The 18,661-nt window shown below is 46.4% G+C and overlaps 1 protein-coding gene across 1 annotated transcript in view; it reads left to right on the top strand.

Annotated features, from left to right (window-relative positions):
* Nucleotides 1-18,661, top strand: part of SH2D7 (SH2 domain containing 7) — a 36,639-nt gene that overhangs the window by 5,464 nt on the left and 12,514 nt on the right. The window contains exons 2-3 of the mRNA XM_006116962.5: nucleotides 17,273-17,466; nucleotides 18,325-18,414. Of these exons, the coding sequence (XP_006117024.3) occupies nucleotides 17,291-17,466; nucleotides 18,325-18,414 (266 nt within the window). The 5' untranslated portion in view covers nucleotides 17,273-17,290. The remainder of the gene's footprint in view (nucleotides 1-17,272; nucleotides 17,467-18,324; nucleotides 18,415-18,661) is intronic.

Raw genomic sequence — 18,661 nt, forward strand, 5'->3', positions numbered from 1 at the left:
GGGAGGGCACAATGCTGTGGAAGGTAATGGGCCCTAAGCCACTTTTACAGCAGAGGCCAAACAGGTAGAAAGTTGCTGAAACTTACACTTGCTAGATGTTTTCAGGGTTATTGTAGCCATGTTGGTCCCAGGATATCAGAGGGTATGTCTACACTACCCCGCTAGTTCGAACTAGCGGGGTAATGTATGCATACCGCACTTGCAAATGAAGCCCGGGATTTGAATTTCCCGGGCTTCATTTGCATAAGCGGGGAGCCACCATTTTTAAAACCCCGCTGGTTCGAACCCCGTGCCGCGCGGCTACACGCGGCACGAACTAGGTAGTTCGAACTAGGCTTCCTAGTTCGAACTACCATTACTCCTCGTGAAATGAGCTCGTGCCCCGTGTAGCCACGCGGCACGGGGTTCGAACCAGCGGGGTTTTAAAAATGGCGGCTCCCCGCTTATGCAAATGAAGCCCGGGAAATTCATTTGCAAGTGCGGTATGCCTACATTACCCTCCTAGTTCGAACTAGGAGGGTAGTGTAGACATACCCAGAGAGACAAGATGTGAGAAGAAATAGTTTTAAATGGACCAAGTGCTGTTGATGAAATAAACAAGTTTTATAGCTTACGTGGCTCCTAATAAGCTTGAAAGCTTGTCTCTTTCCCAACCAAAGGCTGGTCCCAATATTACCTCACCCACAATGACTTGCTATAAGATCTCCTAGGGCACATCTATACAGCAGGGCAAACGTTGAATGAAGCTACACAACTGGAGCTATGTCAATTGAATAGCTTAAGTCGAAATAGCGTAACTTGGCTTTTGGTGCTGTCTACACAGCAGGAAGTCGAAGGAACAAAACTCTTCCTTCAACTGCCCTTACTCCTTATAAAATGAGGGTTACAGGAGTCAGAGTAAGATGTCCTCCAGCTCAACATTATTTTTGAAATGATGATTTCTCTGTAGACACGCTCTTTGTTACTCCGAAATAACGCTGCTGTGTAGACCTTCCCCTAGAGACTATTCAGCTCAGAAGAGATCAGAGGAGCACATCATGCTCTGTCCTAACCAGTGGTGGGCAGCCTGTAGCCTGAGGGCCACATGCAGCCAATCGGGGTTCTATGTGAGGGACAGTCTGTTTACCATTGCCCATCCACAAGGTTGGCAGATTCTGCTGGTTTTCATCCATGTAATTTTTTCCCCACTGGTATTACAAGAGTGAGACATCCTTAAAGCAAGGGCACGTGAAGTGAGATGTGTGGTGATTGCACACTAGATTAGGAGAGCCATGCACTATCTCTGCAGTCAAAGTGCTGCTACGTTTAATTGGCGCACTCCGCAGATTCTAGGTAATCAAGCACAGTTAGCAAAACTACCCTATCCCGGGGAGACCGTCTTGGTTACAATCTTGTGGCCCACTGAGATGAAGGAAGGCCATTCATTTGGCCCACTCACTAGCCTAGGTTGCCCTTTACTGATCTAGACTGCCACCCAGTCCTGATACTCCTCTAAAAGGCAGTTTGAAGATCATGTGAGGGTCCCTCATGAATAGCAATGTATCCAGTTTTCAAAGTAAACCCTTTCTTATGCACGAGCTAATCACTAGAGCCCTGTGCAGATATAAACATCTGCAGCTGATGGGATCAGATTGCAATTTAACTCCTGATCCTCTAGCTGGCTTTTACCTCTCTCCATACCCACAGAAGCAAGGGTCTCAAAGAATGGGGAAGGGAGCGGAGGGGGTAGAAAGTGAGGGGGTCTTGCAGGAAAGAGGCAGCATGAAGATAGCAACTAGGGGAGAAGCATGTGGGTAGGGTCTCCAGGAGAAGGGACAATGAGGAGAGAAGGTTGAGGGCTCATATTGAATGGTGCTCTCAGGGAATCACAAGCAGCACCTGGCAGCAGTGGTGCATGTTGCATTACAGAGTAGGGTTGCCAGGTGTCTGGTTTTGAACCAGACAGTCTGGTATTTGAGGGGTCTGCCCAGGAAACAAATTGAGAAATGTTCTAATTAGGTAAGTTTTATTATTATTAGGAGTATCAGTACGTAGTTGTGAACTGCCTGGCTGGTAGACACCCTTACGCTGTGTGAGTTTGTCTAGCAGCCAGGCAATATGCAACTACGCGGGGGGGGGAGAGCAGCCCCGCTGCCGAACCCCTCTCGCCCCCACCAGCCCTGCTTCCCACCAGCCGGTTCCTCCCTGCCAACCTCCTCCCGGCCAGCCCCACTCCCCTCCCAGCCGGTCCCCACCCCCATCTGAGATCAAATGTGTTTGGTATTTTTTGAGGCCACCTGGTAACGCTATCACAGAGAGGTGGGGTGCCAGGGCCCCACCTTCTCCAGTCCCTACTGCTGGGGGTGGGCCCTGGTCCCTGCTGCCAAGGAGCACAGCCAGAACCGCTGGTCTGCGCCATGGTGAAGATGCTGGTACTAGCTGAGGGTCCCTAGCCGCAGGACAGGAAGCAGTGCAGTGGGCAGGTGCTGGACAGCCCCGACTCTGATGTGCTACTCAGCCTCAACAAATGGCTGCCGGCTGCCCGAGCCAGACGCAGTGGGCCAGATTCATCAGTGAGAAAACCCCTGCATGGTTGTATCTGCATTTGCTGGACTATCCATCAAAATTGTCCACAGATGTGAAGCAGATAGCCACAGATGTGCAGGGCTCTGCTAATCACCCAAAAGATTAAGTAGTACGTGATGTAGTTTAATTGATTGGAAATGGTTGGGAGAGTTGAATAGTATTAACGTATTATAGAGTGGTCCACAATTTTACTTGATAGAAGTGATTTTCCACTTGTGGTCTGCAGACTATGTCTAAGATTTCTAAAGGGATTCACACATCCATTTGAAATTTGCTAGGTGTCTGCAAATGAAAAGTGATAGAAATGTAGCCGTGTTAGTCTGGGGTAGCTGAAGCAAAATGCAGGACAATGTAGCACTTTAAAGACTAACAAGATGGTTTATTAGATGATGAGCTTTCGTAGGCCAGACCCACTTCCTCAGATCAAATCAAATGAAAAGAATTGAAAACGACTGTTCTATAGAAACACTAGGTGGTGCTCATCTGCTGTTTCACATTCTCTATTCATTGCAAGTCTTGCTCTCTTTTTCACAAAATGAAAAAAATAGACTCGGAATAGGCCTGCAGATTAAAACAAGAAAGATGCCTACATACAGCTGTAAGTTGTCTGGTTGTTATTAAGAGCAGTGAAGGCATAATACTATTTCAGAGGGAAAGATGTAATTTAGCTTTATTAACTCTACCTCAGACATTAAAAAAAGCCAAATATATTGTACAGGGAAAGTTGTCGTAGGTATCTTTTTGTTGTGGTAGAAGAGCAAATCTTGACAAAGAAAACAACCTTATTCGTAGAGAAAACAACAACAAAGGGAAAAGAATCAAAGGAGAAAGGTAGCATAGGTTTCCAGTTATGTGTTTGTGATCTGAATCTGACATCATAGGTTACAAAAGAGATATTGCGGATTTTAGAGGAAAAAATAAAATTTAAAAAAAATGTCCTAAACTGGTAGGGTGACTCACATAGGGAAATAATCTGCTAATTAAGTTTATGGATTCCTGTCTTTTTTTTTTTTTAAATGAGCAATATTTTCCATTGTGTAATCTACTTCGATTACATAGTAGTATCTGAGAAAGTGGCGAGATGACTTAGACTAGGTGAAAGACCAAATAGAAAATGAGAAAGAAAGAGACATGGACACAAATCAACTTTTCTGCATACATTTTTGTGCATTTTTTATATCTTACAGTGATAGGAAAGAGAAAAGATCCCAAAAGTTTCACTGTCTCTCATTTATGAAGAACTGGTTTATAGAGGGAGAAATAAAATTTGCCAAAATTATACACTCCTTGATTAAGAAACAATAGTGTGAAATAAACAAAAACTCCTTTCTTTGTATTTCCTATGGCCTTCATCTTGCAGCCAAACCCACATGTTCTGATGTTCTGACTGCAACAGGTTTCTACACAGGTGAAAGGTGAGAGGGGCCTATGTTTGCAAAATCCATGCCCTGCTAGATGCACAGGACTCTACAATTCATCTTGAAAATTCATACCAATAAATGTTTTAAAACTATGCAGATAGAAGGGGTTGAAATGTAAGAGGGCTACTAGTTTAATCATGATGCATTTTCAGTGTGTCAAGTAGGGGTGTTAAATTTAGATTAATCAACTAATCGAGTAGTCGATGGAATTTAATTAATAAGGGGGAGGGGCGCTCGCTATTCCGCTGCGCCTCTGTGTTTGAAATATACAAGAGCCGCCTGTGGCTCTTGTAAATTTCAAAGGAAGAGGGGGAGCGCGACTGCTTAGGTCCCCACTCCTTCACTTCTCCCTTTGAAATGTACAAGAGCTGCCCACGGCTCTTGTACATTTCAAAGGGAGAGGCGCAGCAATAGAGAAGCCTCTACCCCCCGTGAAGATAGTGATAGGGGGAACTGGCTTTTAAGAGGCAATAGAGGTAGGGGTAGGAAGGAATGGAAGCCAACCCAGAGAGCTGCAAAACACCGCGCAGCTGCCAGTGTAACACATCTGGGCACCCACAAAGCCCACTGGCTCTCCCAGAGAGCATGCAAGGGCTCTCAGGAGCCTGCCAGGGGCCGGAAAAGGCGTGTGCCATCCTGGTCTGGGGTGGAGATCCTGGCCCTCCTGGAGGTATGGGGCGAGGAGGAGACCCTCCGGGATCTCCGCTACAGATGGCACAATGCCAACATCTATGGCCAGATGGCCAACAGCCTGGCCACAAGAGGCCACCACAGGACTCTGGAGCATATCTGGAGGAAAGTCAAGGAGCTCCAGCAGGCCTACGCCAGGGTGAGGGAGCTCAGCTCATGTTCTGGGGCAGGACCCCACTCCTGCCCCTACTGCTTTCTGGGGAGCGCTACAGCCCCTTCCCCACCCCTGTGCTGGACACGGGGCTGGACACACCCATTGTCGTCCGCCCGGGGGTTCCAGCCCAGGAGGAGGAGGACGAGGAGGAGGAAACAGCCTATACCGTGACCACCATCACGCTGGAGCTGGTACCCCAGGGCCCGGATGTTTCCCAGGGCCTGGATGTTTCCCAGGCATCCTCTGAGGCCAGGGAGGGATCAGCTGATGAGTGCTCTTAGTTTTTCACATGCACAGGGCAGGGGTGGCGGGCACTGAGGGGCTGTGGTGCGATCATCACTCGGCCCTCTTGGCCTGTCCCTTGCACTGCAGTCTGTGCATGTGGATGCACGTGCAGTGCCAGCCTGCACCACGCAGTCCCGGAGCACCCCATGGCTCCTACTCACAAGCTCTGGGGAGGCCAGACATAGTTCTGACCCGGGCGGGGGACACCCTACCACCACCAGCCACTGCTGGAATTAGGCTGGGGACAAGGGCATGCACACACACAGACTGAGGAGTGCTGCACACAGTACATGGGCATGCCTGCATGCTCGAGGCAGTATCCGCTCCTGGGGACAGAGCTGCCAGGCGCAGGTGTGTGCGCGACCCCAGTGGAAGGCCAGGCTGCTCCAGGCCCCTCTTCCATCCGTGGGATCGCACTGTGGCTACACACTTCCCTTGCCTGCTTGTCTGTGGGACTGGGGGGCTGGAAGCATGGTCACCTGGGGACCTCTGGGCCCCTGAGAGGCAGGGCCTGCTGTCCAGGCCACACATGGCCTTTCTCCTGAGACATCACCATCCTCTGGCCTGGAAACTGTTACTCTCAGCTTGCTGATGTGGGCAAGGCCTCAGTGACAGTATCTCCAGGGATGACTGATGACCTCTCTTTATTCTCCCCATCCAGTCAAGCCATGACTGTGGGGGATCACCAGCAGACAAGCCAGCCGCCTGACCCCCAGGGAACCACAGGCATTGGAGAGTCCAAGAGGATCTCATGAGGGAGCATGTGTCCGTCCTCTGGGATATGCAGCAGATGCTGACCGAGACGGTCTGGGACGATGCACAATGGCATGCCCAGATGTGGACTGAGCTGCTGTAGCAGGGCCACAACATATTTGCCACCCTTTGGGAGATGATGGCGTACCAGGCACCAGTTCTAGCCCCTGCTCCAGCTCCCCCACACCATGCCTGCTCCAGCCCCCCCTCCTGTCTATCCCCCTATTCTCCCAGGACCCCACCCCCACCCCTGAGGTCCCTGGACACAAGATGGAACAAGCACCTGAACCAAGCGCCATCCCTTCTGCAGTTGGGGAAGCCCAGGGCAGCAAATCTGGCCACGCTGGGGTCCAGGTCTCCCAGGTGGATGACCCTGCGCAGCAGGATGGTGTTTATGGCCCTCCCCACCTGCAGAAGTAGATACACAAAGAAACAAAACAGAGAATCAAAGGGGATGCCTGAGCCCTTGGGAGGTCCCTGAGCTCCCTCTCCCTCCCCCCCAGAAACACCCCAGGAGCCACCCTCTATAAGGGCCACACCTCCCCCTTCCAGGGCTGTGTGAGAGTGGGACTGCAGAAACCTCTGAGGATGGGGCTTTCCCCACACCCCCAACCTCTCCTTTCCCCAGGGTCCCCCTTTCCAGTAATCCCCCCTCCTCCAGGGGCTGTACCTCGAGTGCACCTTTCCTCAATGAGGAGGACCCTGACAGTGGACTTTCCCACACCAAACTGGTTGCCCACAGACCAGTGACTGTTGGGTGCTGTGAGCTTCCAGATGGTGCTGAAGGATCCGACCAGGGACCATGCGCAGCTTGACCTTCTGATCAAAAACAGGGAGGAACTAACAGGGGAAGTAGAGGTGGGTGACCACCTGGGAAGCAGTGATCATGAGATGGTAGATTTCAGGATCCTGACCAAAGGAAGAAAAGAGAGTAGTAAAATACACACCTTGGACTTCAGAAAAGCAGATTTTGACTCCCTCAGAGACCCGATGGGCAGAATCCCCTGGGATGCTAACATGAAGGGGAAAGGAGTCCAGGACAGCTGGCAGCATTTTAAAGAAGCCTTATTGAAGGCACAGAAAGAAACCATACTGATACGTAGCAGGAGAGGCAAACATGGTAGGAGACCGGATTGGCTTACAGGGGAAATCCTTGGTGAACTTAAGCACAAAAAGGAAGCTTACAAAAAGTGGAAACTTGGACAAATGACCAGAGAGGGGTTTACATGTATAGCTCAAGAATGCCGGGGGGTTATCAGGAAGGCGAAAGCGCAAATGAATTGCGACTGGCTAAGGATGTGAAGGATAACAAGAAAGGTTTCTACAGGCATGTTAACAAGAAGAAAGTGATCAGAGATGGTGTGCGGCCCCTACTGGATGAAGGAGGTAACCTAGGCTGTGTCTAGACTACATGCCTCTGACGGCAGAGGCATGTAGATTAGACACAGGCAAAGGCAAATGAAGCCACGATTTAAATGATCGCAGCTTCATTTACATTTACACGGCTGCCGTGCTGAGCCGACAAACAGCTGATCAGCTGTTTGTCCGCTCAGCGCGCTAGTCTGGACGCTCCCCTGCCGATATCAAAGCCCTTTGTCGGCAGCCCTGTTATTCCTCATGGGATGAGGTTTACCGGGGCTGCCGACAAAGGGCTTTGATGTCGGCAGGGGAGCGTCCAAACTAGCGCGCTGAGCGGACAAACAGCTGATCAGCTGTTTGTCGGCTCAGCGCGGCAGCCATGTAAATGTAAATGAAGCTGCGATCATTTAAATCGCGGCTTCATTTGACTTTGCCAAACAAACAAATCTACATGGCAGAAGAAGCTTAGAAATGGCTGTCTAGGGGGGTCCCTTTAAGCACGTGTCTCAGATAGCCTCAGGTAGCAGCACCTGGAAGCAATTGCTGACCTAATACCCTGTCTGAACTGGTTCTGGGTGGCCTTAAATGTGAGCTAGCATCCAATCAGTGTGGATGCTATGAGGAAGGAGACATTCTTGGAGCTGTGTGCCCGACTCGCCCCCTGCCTTCCGAGGACGTGACACCCAGATGCGACCTGCCACCCCCCTGGAGAAGCGGGTCACCATCACCATATATCTTTCGAAATAGCAATTTGCTATTGTGTGTGGATGCTCTGTTCTGAAATAAGCTTTTCCAGAAAAGCTTATTCCGAAAGAAGCTTGCAGTGTAGACGTAACCTTTGTGTGAAGTGGGGGGGGGGGGGGGGTAATGCTTCCTCATCCTGAGATCTTTAGAAATAATTGTAAAATAATGTATTATATCCTGCTGTGTCTGTATGTGGAGAACTGAGGGTCCCATAGTGAAGGGTGAGATCTACTTTGCAGCTCTGAGAAGCAGAATTTTACAAGTAGTTCATTGAAGTAATGTGCATAATTCAAGCAGGCCTTGGAGCCAAATCTAAAAGAGCTGGAGCTTAGGGCAAATTTTGTTGCCCTAGAGCCTCCAATAGTTGTATTAGAAATAGGGCCAGGGACTGCAGTGGCAATACTGTACGCCATCTACAGTAACTAATTAATCAAGTTTAAAACCTGACTGTAAGCATGGTTGTTACTTTATTGTGGCCCAAGAGAATAAAGACAAAATTTGATGCACCCCTGCAGTACTCCAGTTTTCTACTTGGTTTCAAAGGAATAAAGCTCAGGTCTAAAGTCCCTGCTCCAAAGAATTGTCAATATAAAGGGTTACTGCTGCAAACATTTGCAAGAATAATTAACTATGTGAACAGCCAGTTTAAATAAAATGGGGCTAAATACTGTAATAATTGGAATTACTTCTGGGGTGAATTGGGCAGATCACTTTGGTTTTTGCTAGTGTGCACTCTTCTAGTTCTCCTCCTGCCCATGCAAGAGGTGGGCAGGGCCTTGGGGACAGAGGCTGAGAGGGGCAGGCTATAGTATGGGATTGGAGCCCATAAGAAATTAATCTGAACCTGCGTGTGTTGAGCTCCCTATTTTTGGGAATGGGTGCTTGAGTCCCAGAGCACCATGGAGGCAGCGCCTGTGGGGTTGATGCTATGTACCATCAGCTCTTTCTCCTGTTAGTCTGCAGCAACTACAAATGGAGTTTAATGAAGCAAGAAAACAATTCCATCCATGCTGCTTTTTCACGCTTTTCTAGCCTGCTACCTTCCAAGCTACATGCTACAGGTCAGGTACATATGAACTGAGTTTTTTTCCTTGATTCAGACACTCCTGCAGGAATAGAGCAAGTTGCTTGCTGGTTCTTATAATGACAGGATGATCTTCAAACCATCATGTGATGCCTAGCCTCACATCATCAGCTAGGAGGCAGGGGATTAGTCACAGGTGAGAGCTAAACTGTAACAGAGGTTTTGAATTTTCCATTGCCTTTGGGTTCAGAGAGCATTTTATGACATCAGCTTTATCCTAATATATTTGCATTTCTCCTGTTAGGAAATAATAACACTACTTTTTCCTAGGCAGTAGTCGATGTGATGATTTACATAACGTTCCTGTGATGGCAGAACCAATGGAGAATGCAGGTGCAAAGAGACAGCGTCTCTAAAACCGTGATTGTTGTCATTGAAAGCCACCTTCACATCCTACTTTCTTTTTTACTGGTAAAACCATGCTGCCGTGTTTTCTGACTCAGGCTTGTCATCTTTGATTCTTCCTACTCTTTGTCCCCTTAAATCTAGACTGTGGCTAAATCTTGCTCTTGCTTCCTCTGCATCCCACAGTGTTTCAAAGATCCATCCCTTCCACTTCCTCTTGACAGCTGGAATTCTCATCCATGCCCTAATCATCTTCTGTATTGGTTACTGCAGCTTCCCCTACCTTACTTCCTTTATTCCCACATGAACCCTCTTGCCCTCTTCCCAGCATGCAGCCTCAATGCCTTTGTGCCTGTCAATCTGACAACTTCCCTCCCCACCCCAAACTCTGCATAGCCTCCCCCCACCCATTCAATGTTACATCACATGGAAGGTTTTTTTATCTCTCCACTTTTAAGCATGTACATTGATCTGCCCTTTCCTGATTTTTACCTGTTTTTGTCTCTTATCACTTGGCCCCTTCCACTTCATCAATGACTTCAGCCCTGAACTATATCTTCACCAAGATGTGAGGAAGGATGGTCTTGCATTTAAGTCATTGGACTGGGACTGTAGAAATCTGGTTTTAGTTCCTAGCTGTGTTACACAGTTCCTGGGTGACCTTGCACAAATGACTGAGGAATGACTTAGCTCCCACTAATTTCATTAGGAATTGCAGCTGCTTAGTGCTCCTGAAAATCAGATTCTTAATCTAAGCCTCAGGTACTAGTGTTATCCCTATTTTACTTTCTCACACCCTTTGGCTGTCTGATTTATTTTGATTGTAATCTCTTTGGGCATAGGGTGTGTCAATACATATTTGTATAGAATCTATTACAGTGGTGTCTTGATCTCATTTCAGGGGATTATGTGCTCCTGAAATACAAGTGATACTAGCTCTGGTGGCCTATTTAGTAACCAAGCTTTGATTAGTCCTTCCAGCCCTTAGTGGGGCAATCCACCATTATATTCAATATTCAGAACATATATATAAATCACAGAGGGTATGTCTACACTGCCACCCTAGTTCGAACTAGGGTGGCTAATGTAGGCATTCGAACTTGCAAATGAAGCCCGGGATTTAAATATCCCGGGCTTTATTTGCATGTTCTCGAGTGCCGCCATTTTTAAATGCCCCGTAGTTTGAACTACCTGCCCACGGCTACATACGGCACGGACTAGGTAGTTCGAATTAAAGCTCCTAATTTGAACTACCGTTACTCCTCCAAAGAGGGGGCTTCCCAAAGCAGGCCCTTGCTGCTGACCCCCAAGGCATCCACAGGTCCAGTCTCCTTTCAATGGGCCCATTTCCCAGGCTCATTGATCTTGGATCTGGCTTCCATCCCCTCTCCAACCTTTACAACTGCCTAGAGGTTCTCACCTTCCACCTTCTCCATTCCCACCTCATTCACCCCACAGGGACAGTCTCTGCCTCACTTGTCCTAGGGACTATTCTACCAAGACGTAATACAAAGTTTCCATGTAAAAGGACTCAATACAAAGCTAAAAACTTCAATGAGACAATAATTAATACAGAGACGTGTCTACATCTGCTGCAGGGAGACACCTCTGCCTGCCTCCACTCCTCTCCCCCCAGAGTCTACAGCCCCATTGCAAAGCAGGGCAGGGGAAGGAAAAAGGCTGAGGCCCATCCATCAGGACTGAAGCAGTAATGAGCAAGCTATGCACGGGAGCCATTCTCCTGTCCATTGCTGGTGCAGTGTTGCTTCAGGCACGCTGAAATGCAGTCACCTAGGATGGGCTGGACAGCTGTTTAACACCTGCACAAGGTTTCAGGCAGGGGATTGTGCGGGCTGCCTTCCTGCAGAGCCCCCATCAGAACCACTGTGCCCTCCTGGCTTAGGAAAAGAATAAACAGGAGGATTGGAAATTAACCCGCCCAGTCTCTCGTCCCCTAGGCAGGGAATGAGCCATCTACATTAGGCCACAGCTGGAGTATCATGTCCAATTCTGGGCGCCACATTTCAGGAAACGTGGAGAAACTGGAGAAAGTCCAGAGAAAATCAACACAAATGATGAAAGGTCTAGAGAACATGAGCTATGAGGCAAGGCTGAAGGAATTGGCCTTGTTTACCTCGAAAAAGAGAAGACCGAAAAGGGACACGAGAGCAGCTTTCAAGTATCTAAGGGTATGTCTACACTACCCCGCTAGTTCGAACTAGGGTGGTAATGTAGTCAACCGGAGTTGCAAATGAAGCCCGGGATTTGAATTTCCTGGGCTTCATTTGCATGTTGCTGGGCGCCGCCATTTTTAAATGTCCGCTAGTTCGGACTCCGTGCCCCGCGGCTACACGCGGCACGAACTAGGTAGTTCGGACTAGGTTTCCTATTCTGAACTACTGTTACTCCTCGTGGTTGTTCCCAACATTAATCAGATTGCAGCGAGCCGGGTTATGCTGGTCTGTGCTGCACTCACATCTTTGCTACCCATGTAGACAGCCCCTGAACCACTGGAAACTGAGCTTCTAGTCCAGCCTGGTGTGTGACCTCAGGCATGTCACAACCCCCACTGTGCCTCAGGTTCCCCAGCTGTAAAATGGGAACAATGTTGGCCTCCTTGGTAAAGCTCTCTGAGGGTATGTCTACACTACAACGTTAATTCGAACTAACTTAGTTAGTGGCCCAGCTGCCGGCTCACAGATCCAGCACCAGGTGAGCCTGCGCAGCGTGCGGTCACTCCTACCCCAGCCCAGTGCCCCCCTAGTGTGGCGCCCGGGGGCAATTGCCCCCCCAGCCCTCCTTCGCTACGCCTCTGAGCTTCAAGAAAATCTTATTTCGAATTGGAGTGTCCACAATACAGGGAAGCCTCAAAATTAGCCCAAAGCAGGCTTCCCTAATGTGGATGCGCAATCTCTACTTAGACCCCCCCCGGGGGGGCACCGGGGAGGAATAACATTAGAATGGCCCTGGTGAGGAGCTATTTCGATATAGCAGCAGTAGAGCATCTACACACACCCTCTTCCCAAAAAGCTTTTTTGGAAAAGCGCTTAGTCCTCGTGGAATGAGGTTTACAGCTGTTGGAAAAAGCCCTCCGTTACTTACACTTTCTGTCGAAAAAACACAGTTGCAGTGTGTACACTAGTATTGTTTTTCCGGAATAACGAATGTTATTCTGGAAAAACAGTGCAGTGTAGACGCACCCTTATTCTTCTGTCCATCTCTTCATCCCCTTTGTACTGTGTGCCACTTTCACATCTGTAGTTCAGACTGGAGGCACTTTGGGCAGGAACTGTTTGGTTTGATGTGGTCTGTGAAGCATTTAGTGCAATTATGAATGCTACTTAAAAATGGAATTATAATTAGCAGACTAGTTCTATGCAATCCAGTGTCCTTCAGAGCCTTTTAATTACGAGGTCTGTCTTCCGGTCTGTTAATCAGTCAGCTCCCAGATAGTTCAAATTTGGCATCCAAAGATCCATGGCCACTTTTATAAATTCAGGAAAGTTATTAACTTGAAACTTCAGGAAAGCATCTGATGATGAAAGAGACAATGACATTAGCTCTAAAGACAAAGTCCAGATAATTTGCATTTCTGTGAAAAACGAACATCTACCAGTTTGACATTCCTATTTTTAACAGTTTGCAAATGACTGAACAAAAGCATTTGTTCCCTCATGCAAAGTGTAAAAGGCAGTAGTCAAATGGGAGTATTATTTCTTTCCACTTATAAAAAGAAAATGTGAAGTCCTGTTCTCAAAGATTTTTTAAAATATTTTATCTACCCCACGGAATGGAACAATAAAAAGACCAGAATGTTCAGTTCTTACATAAGAATGGGCATACTGGATCAGACCAGGGGTCCATCTACTCCAGTAACCTGTCTTCTAACAGTGGCCGGCACCAGAAGTTAATCCAAACTAAGTCCTTAGTTTGGATTAACTGTTACTCCTCATTCCACGAGGAGTAACATTTAATCCGAACTACGGATTTAGTTCAGATTAACTTCTGACTGGCACGGACAGTCAGTTCGAACTAAGGGGATTGAAAAATGGCAGCCACCCGGGAACATGCAAATGAAGCCCAAGATATTTAAATCCCGGGCTTCATTTGCAAGTTCGAATGCCTACATTAGCCACCCTAGTTTGAACTAAGGGGCTAGTGTAGACATACCCATAGACCTTGATCATATCCCTCCTCAGCCATCTCTTTTCTAAGATGAACAATTTCAATCTTTTAAATCTCTTCTTATCTGGAAGCTGTGCCATCCCCCAGACATTTTTGTTACCCTTTGCTATACCTTTTCGAGTTCTAATATATCTTTTTTGAAGGTGAGACCAGGATTGCATGCAGATTCCAGGTGTTGACACGCCATGGATGTATATAGCAGCATTGCAAGTAGGAATAAAAGATCCTCCGGAAAAGGGCTTTATTCCGGAGGATTGTGCCAGTCTAGACGCTCTTTTCCAGCTTTTCCCCAAGCCGGATTAAATCCCCCGCGGATTTCCCTATTCTGACTTGCCTGCTTTGCATGCCTCTTCTGGAGAAGGGGCCAGTCTAGACGTAGCCGTAATGTTGAAGAGTTTTCCATCCGATATTGCATGGAGATATACAGCTTCAAGGCTAAATAAAAAAGCATGATGAAGCAGCAGAAAGAGGAATATACACAAAAGAGTGATGGTGCCAAAACACGTCCCTGTCTGACACCACTTTAGATTTTATAGTTGTCAGATTGATCACTGTCTTATTGGACTGTAGTCTTTCTGCCATTTTGGAAGGACTGAATCACACTGAGGAGGATTGAGGGGCAACCCAGTTCTCCCTAGCAACTGGAAACGTCCCTTACTGCTGACCAGTCAAAAGCTTTTGAGATCTATGAAGGTCACACAGGCTGTGTCTAGACTACACCTCTCTGTCGACAGAGAGATGCAAATCAAGCACTTCGAAAGCGCAAATGAAGCCGGGATTGAAATAGCCCGTGCTTCATTTGCATAAAGATGGCGGCGTTTTTTTTTCCGAAAAGGGGCTTTTTTGAAAAAAAATACAGCAGTCTAGAGGGGATCTTTCGAAAATACAACCATTTTTTGAAAGATCCCGTAAATCTCATTTTTTGAGGAATACAGGATCTTTCGAAAAAGGGTTGTATGTTCAAAGATCCCCTTTATACTGCCATTTTTTTCGAAAAAAGCCCCGTTTAGAAAAAAGCAGCAGCCATCTTTATTCAAATGAAGCACGGGATATTTAAATCCCAGCTTCATTTGCCCTTTCGAAGTGCTTGATTTGCACCTCTTTGTTGACAGAGTGGTGTAGTCTAGACATAGCCACAGAGACGTTTTCCTTGTTCTTGACACTTCTCTTGCAGTTGTCTTAGTTTGAAGACCATCTTGATAACCAGCATGGAAGCAGCACCGACTCTCTTTTCAGACAGAACTTGCAATCTTTTGAGAATGATCTGTGCAAATGCCTTGTCCACCCTAAGGAGAGAAATCCCTCTGCGGTCACTCCGATCTTTGTTTTTGTACAGTGTTATGACATTGGCCTCCTTCGTGTCTTGTGATATCCCTCCTTCTCTCCAGAGGGCAAGCAAGACATTGGTCAGCTACTGACACACAATGTGTCATCCTTGTTTCAGTTCTTCTGCTGTAATTCCATTTTTTCCTTCTGCTTTTCCTGATGCTAAAGAGGTAATTGCCTTTTCAAGATCATGTATAGATGGTTCTATATCAAGCTCTTCAATTTTCTGGAGCGTGTGGTTTGCATCTGGAGCCTTCCCTCCCTTCTCTCACCCAGGCCTCACAGCTGGAGCCCCCCAGCTTCAAGGCTGATGACAGCAGACAAATGTGAAATAATTGCAGCCATGAAACTTTCAGACTTTCTGCAGGTAGGCTTCCTGCTGTGAAAATAAGCCTGGCCAGGCTTAGAGCTCAGGCTGTCAGCCCAAAGGTGGTGATAGGAGCTCCCTCTGTGAGCCCCGCTGCCAGGGTTAATTGTCCCAAGCCCTGCTGCTGCTGCTGAACTGAGGAAGGAGTGGGGTGCCTGGGCCATATGTCAGCCTAACTCTGTAGTGTAGCCAGCTCTCAGTCATTACAGGAAAGAACAGCCTAAGCACTCCTGTCTACTTTTCAGCCCACTTAAAGGTGTGTTGGACTCAGACATTTGGTTACATCTAAACCAGGGTAGTCAATAGGCAGCCCATGTTCCAAATCTAGACTGCCAGAGGCTTTTCAGTGGACTGCCGGGCATACCAGAACTCAGGGCCTCAGCCTCCCAAGACTCATGCCAGAACTTGGGGCTGCAGCTCTTCCAGATGCACATCAGTCTGGCAGGAGGTGTACCAAGACACAGGGCATAGCCTAGAATGCCAGGGCTCCGGGCTCCAGCCCCTCCCGACGCATGCCATGTGGCTGGTGGTACAGCCTGCCAGAGGTGTGCTGGGACTGATGCCTCCATGTGGCTCGGGGAGGGCGCGGTGGGGGGGGGGGCTGAGTCCCAAAGTGCCTCTGGCAGGGATTCAGTCCCATGGGAGGAAGGCCAGGACTCAGGACTTCAGCCCCTCTCAGATGTGCCAAGGCTTGAGGCTTCAGCTTGGAGCTTCAGCTGAAGTCTGGAGCCCCAGTACCTCTGTTGTGCCTGGCAGGGCTCTATTTAGGGAGAGTTTGGGAAACACTCCGTGTTACGTGCCTGCCCAGGTACCATCTCCCCAAGCCTGCCTGCACGCACCTAGTCACTCCTCTACCCACACCACCTGCACTAACTGTCATGGTTCCTCCCTGCAGAGTTTAATGGTCCAATGAAAAGCCTCTGGCAGCCTGTACTTGGCCATGTGGTCCACCTATTGACTACTTCTGCAATAGGCCCTCGGTACATTACACAGCATCATATGTGTTCATTGAGCACCAGCACTTGTGGCATGAAAAACGTTTCTCTGGAGTCTGAACCTTGACCTTACCTGGATCAAGAAATCTAGAGGCTGACACAAAAAAATTGACTACTCCTGATTAAACACTAACCCGCTTATATAAACTATGGGACTATGAAAGAGACATAATGGAATGGATAAGGGTATTTGTGTAAGGAACAGCAAAACCCACCCCTTCACATGAGCTAATATAGATACATAGTAGAAATGTTTAGAATTTAAACTAGCAATGTTTATTTGTAGTATTCAACCAGTGTGGTCTGCTCTCCTGATTATTTTTTACTAATTGCTGTTTTTAAGGCAACCAGTGTGTCTATGAGTAACAATATAGGTCTTCATCTAAAAGATGGATTAATATCTCTGTTAATCTGGATCATGCTTTTTGCTAGCTCTTCTTTACTGTACATATTATGTAATTGATTTTTAAAAAGTTGTTTGGAACTGTTCAGATGTTTACATTCTTTTACAGTTTGGCTAAAATGGTAAGTTATAAAGCAAGTTCTTCAGTGACTTAGACTTAGAAGTTCCAATATTTATTACTTAATCCACTCAAAGACAAAGCACTTTTTTGTAAAAGTGTAAGGGAAAACTTTTCCTGTGGTGTATCCAGATTGGTGCTACTGCAATATAAATAATAATTTTCTGCTCTCTGCTACATACCCACAGCTTGCATTGACATCAGTTTTGTTCCAGTATACAGAGAAATATGGAATATTGGGATCAAATTCTAGCATATAGATCAGAGAGGAAGATTGTGCCTTTATGTTCTTGCTCAAGAGAAAAGCAGCAAATAGCCTTTGCAACAATGACAGCATTGAGCATATGTTATCATCTGATTATTGAGTGCAGGACAGAGTATACAATAAGCAAATGAGATCTCATATTGCCCATAATAAAGACAACAGTGGAGGTTTATACACAGCATTGCTCTCTTTTTCTCCCTTCAAATGCTTTAGGTTCAACGTCAAGGCAGCATGGAGAATAAACAGCAACAATTCCTCTTAGGAAGGGAAACTAACCCAGAAACTGAAAACCAATCCTTTGAGATGCTCAAAGAACTAGCACTGAAGTGGTTTATGGAAACGCAGGCTCCTCTTCTATTACAGAATGGTACTTTACCTGAGTGGTTCTATGGATTCATTACAAGAAAGTAAGACAGCCTGTAACATATACTATAGCATAAAGTTGATTAAATAAATATGCTTGTTAAGTGCCTCTTTCTTCACAAATCCTCTGCTATTTCAGACCAGGTTTAAGCTTACTTAAAATAACTACCTCTGCTTACTTTAAAATAAGTGCTCTTCTAGTGAGACGTGTTTAGCAGAATGGCATTCATATACAGAGAAAGGAGTTTTTAAACCCGTGTTTCTTAAACTATGTTGCGGGGAAAACTGATGTTCTATGAACAACTCACAGGTGTGCTGCGACCTCTTCTTTGTTTTTGTTACTTCTTTGGTTTTGTCTTTTTTTTGTCTGACAACAATTTTTTTTGTTGAAGAACATTTTCATAGGTCTTCCTCATAAAAAAAATATTATTGTTTGTTGTTCTGTGATCTCAAAAAGTTTAAGAAACACTGTTTTAAATCATGTCACTATGTTTCATCACCTATATGCTGGTGTTCCACACTTTTTCTTCATTCTCTGCCTGAATGAAGTTTTGCATCAGTTTGTAATGTATTGTACATTCTCTTGTCATCCAGGTGTCAATTTTAGAAATTGATTATGGATTATGATGGTATATGATAATTCACATAAATTGAATCCATCTTATTTTTTCTGAGTGGAAACTTTAAAAATTAATGTTTTTGTTCAGTGGTAGCAATAGAAGTGTTTTTCCATTTGGAAAGAACTGACTAGTTATTGACGTGACTTGTTCAGATGTCTTTAGTATGACAATACAGCTCATCGTAAGTTCCTTAGAGTCACTAAGAATGTTAGTGTTCTACTTTTATAGAACTATATACTAACTTGACATTCATTGCAATTGACTCTCTTTCTGAATCTACAGGCAGAGTGAAGAGCTGCTCAAAGACAAAGATGCTGGTTGTTTTCTTATCAGATTAAGTGACAGAGCAATTGGTTACATTCTGTCATATAGGTAAGACTGAACTTTACAGGAAAGAGAAAGCTGCAGCCATTTGTTTGGAAAATGCCACTACTTGTAATTTGCTCTTCTTTTTACATGCTTTCATGCACTCATACACCTTTGAGTGTACATCCTGATCTGCTCTGGCAATTAGCTTATGCCTTGAGGCAGGAGGAATGAGGATCTCTTTTACACTTTCTCCCCTAGCTAAATATCTCAAAAGAATAAAGATGCCAATAATCTACACAATGGCATGAAG

The sequence above is a fragment of the Pelodiscus sinensis genome, chromosome 14 (genome assembly GCF_052426305.1).
Source record: "Pelodiscus sinensis isolate ZL-2025 chromosome 14, ASM5242630v1, whole genome shotgun sequence".
Taxonomy (NCBI): domain Eukaryota; kingdom Metazoa; phylum Chordata; order Testudines; family Trionychidae; genus Pelodiscus; species Pelodiscus sinensis.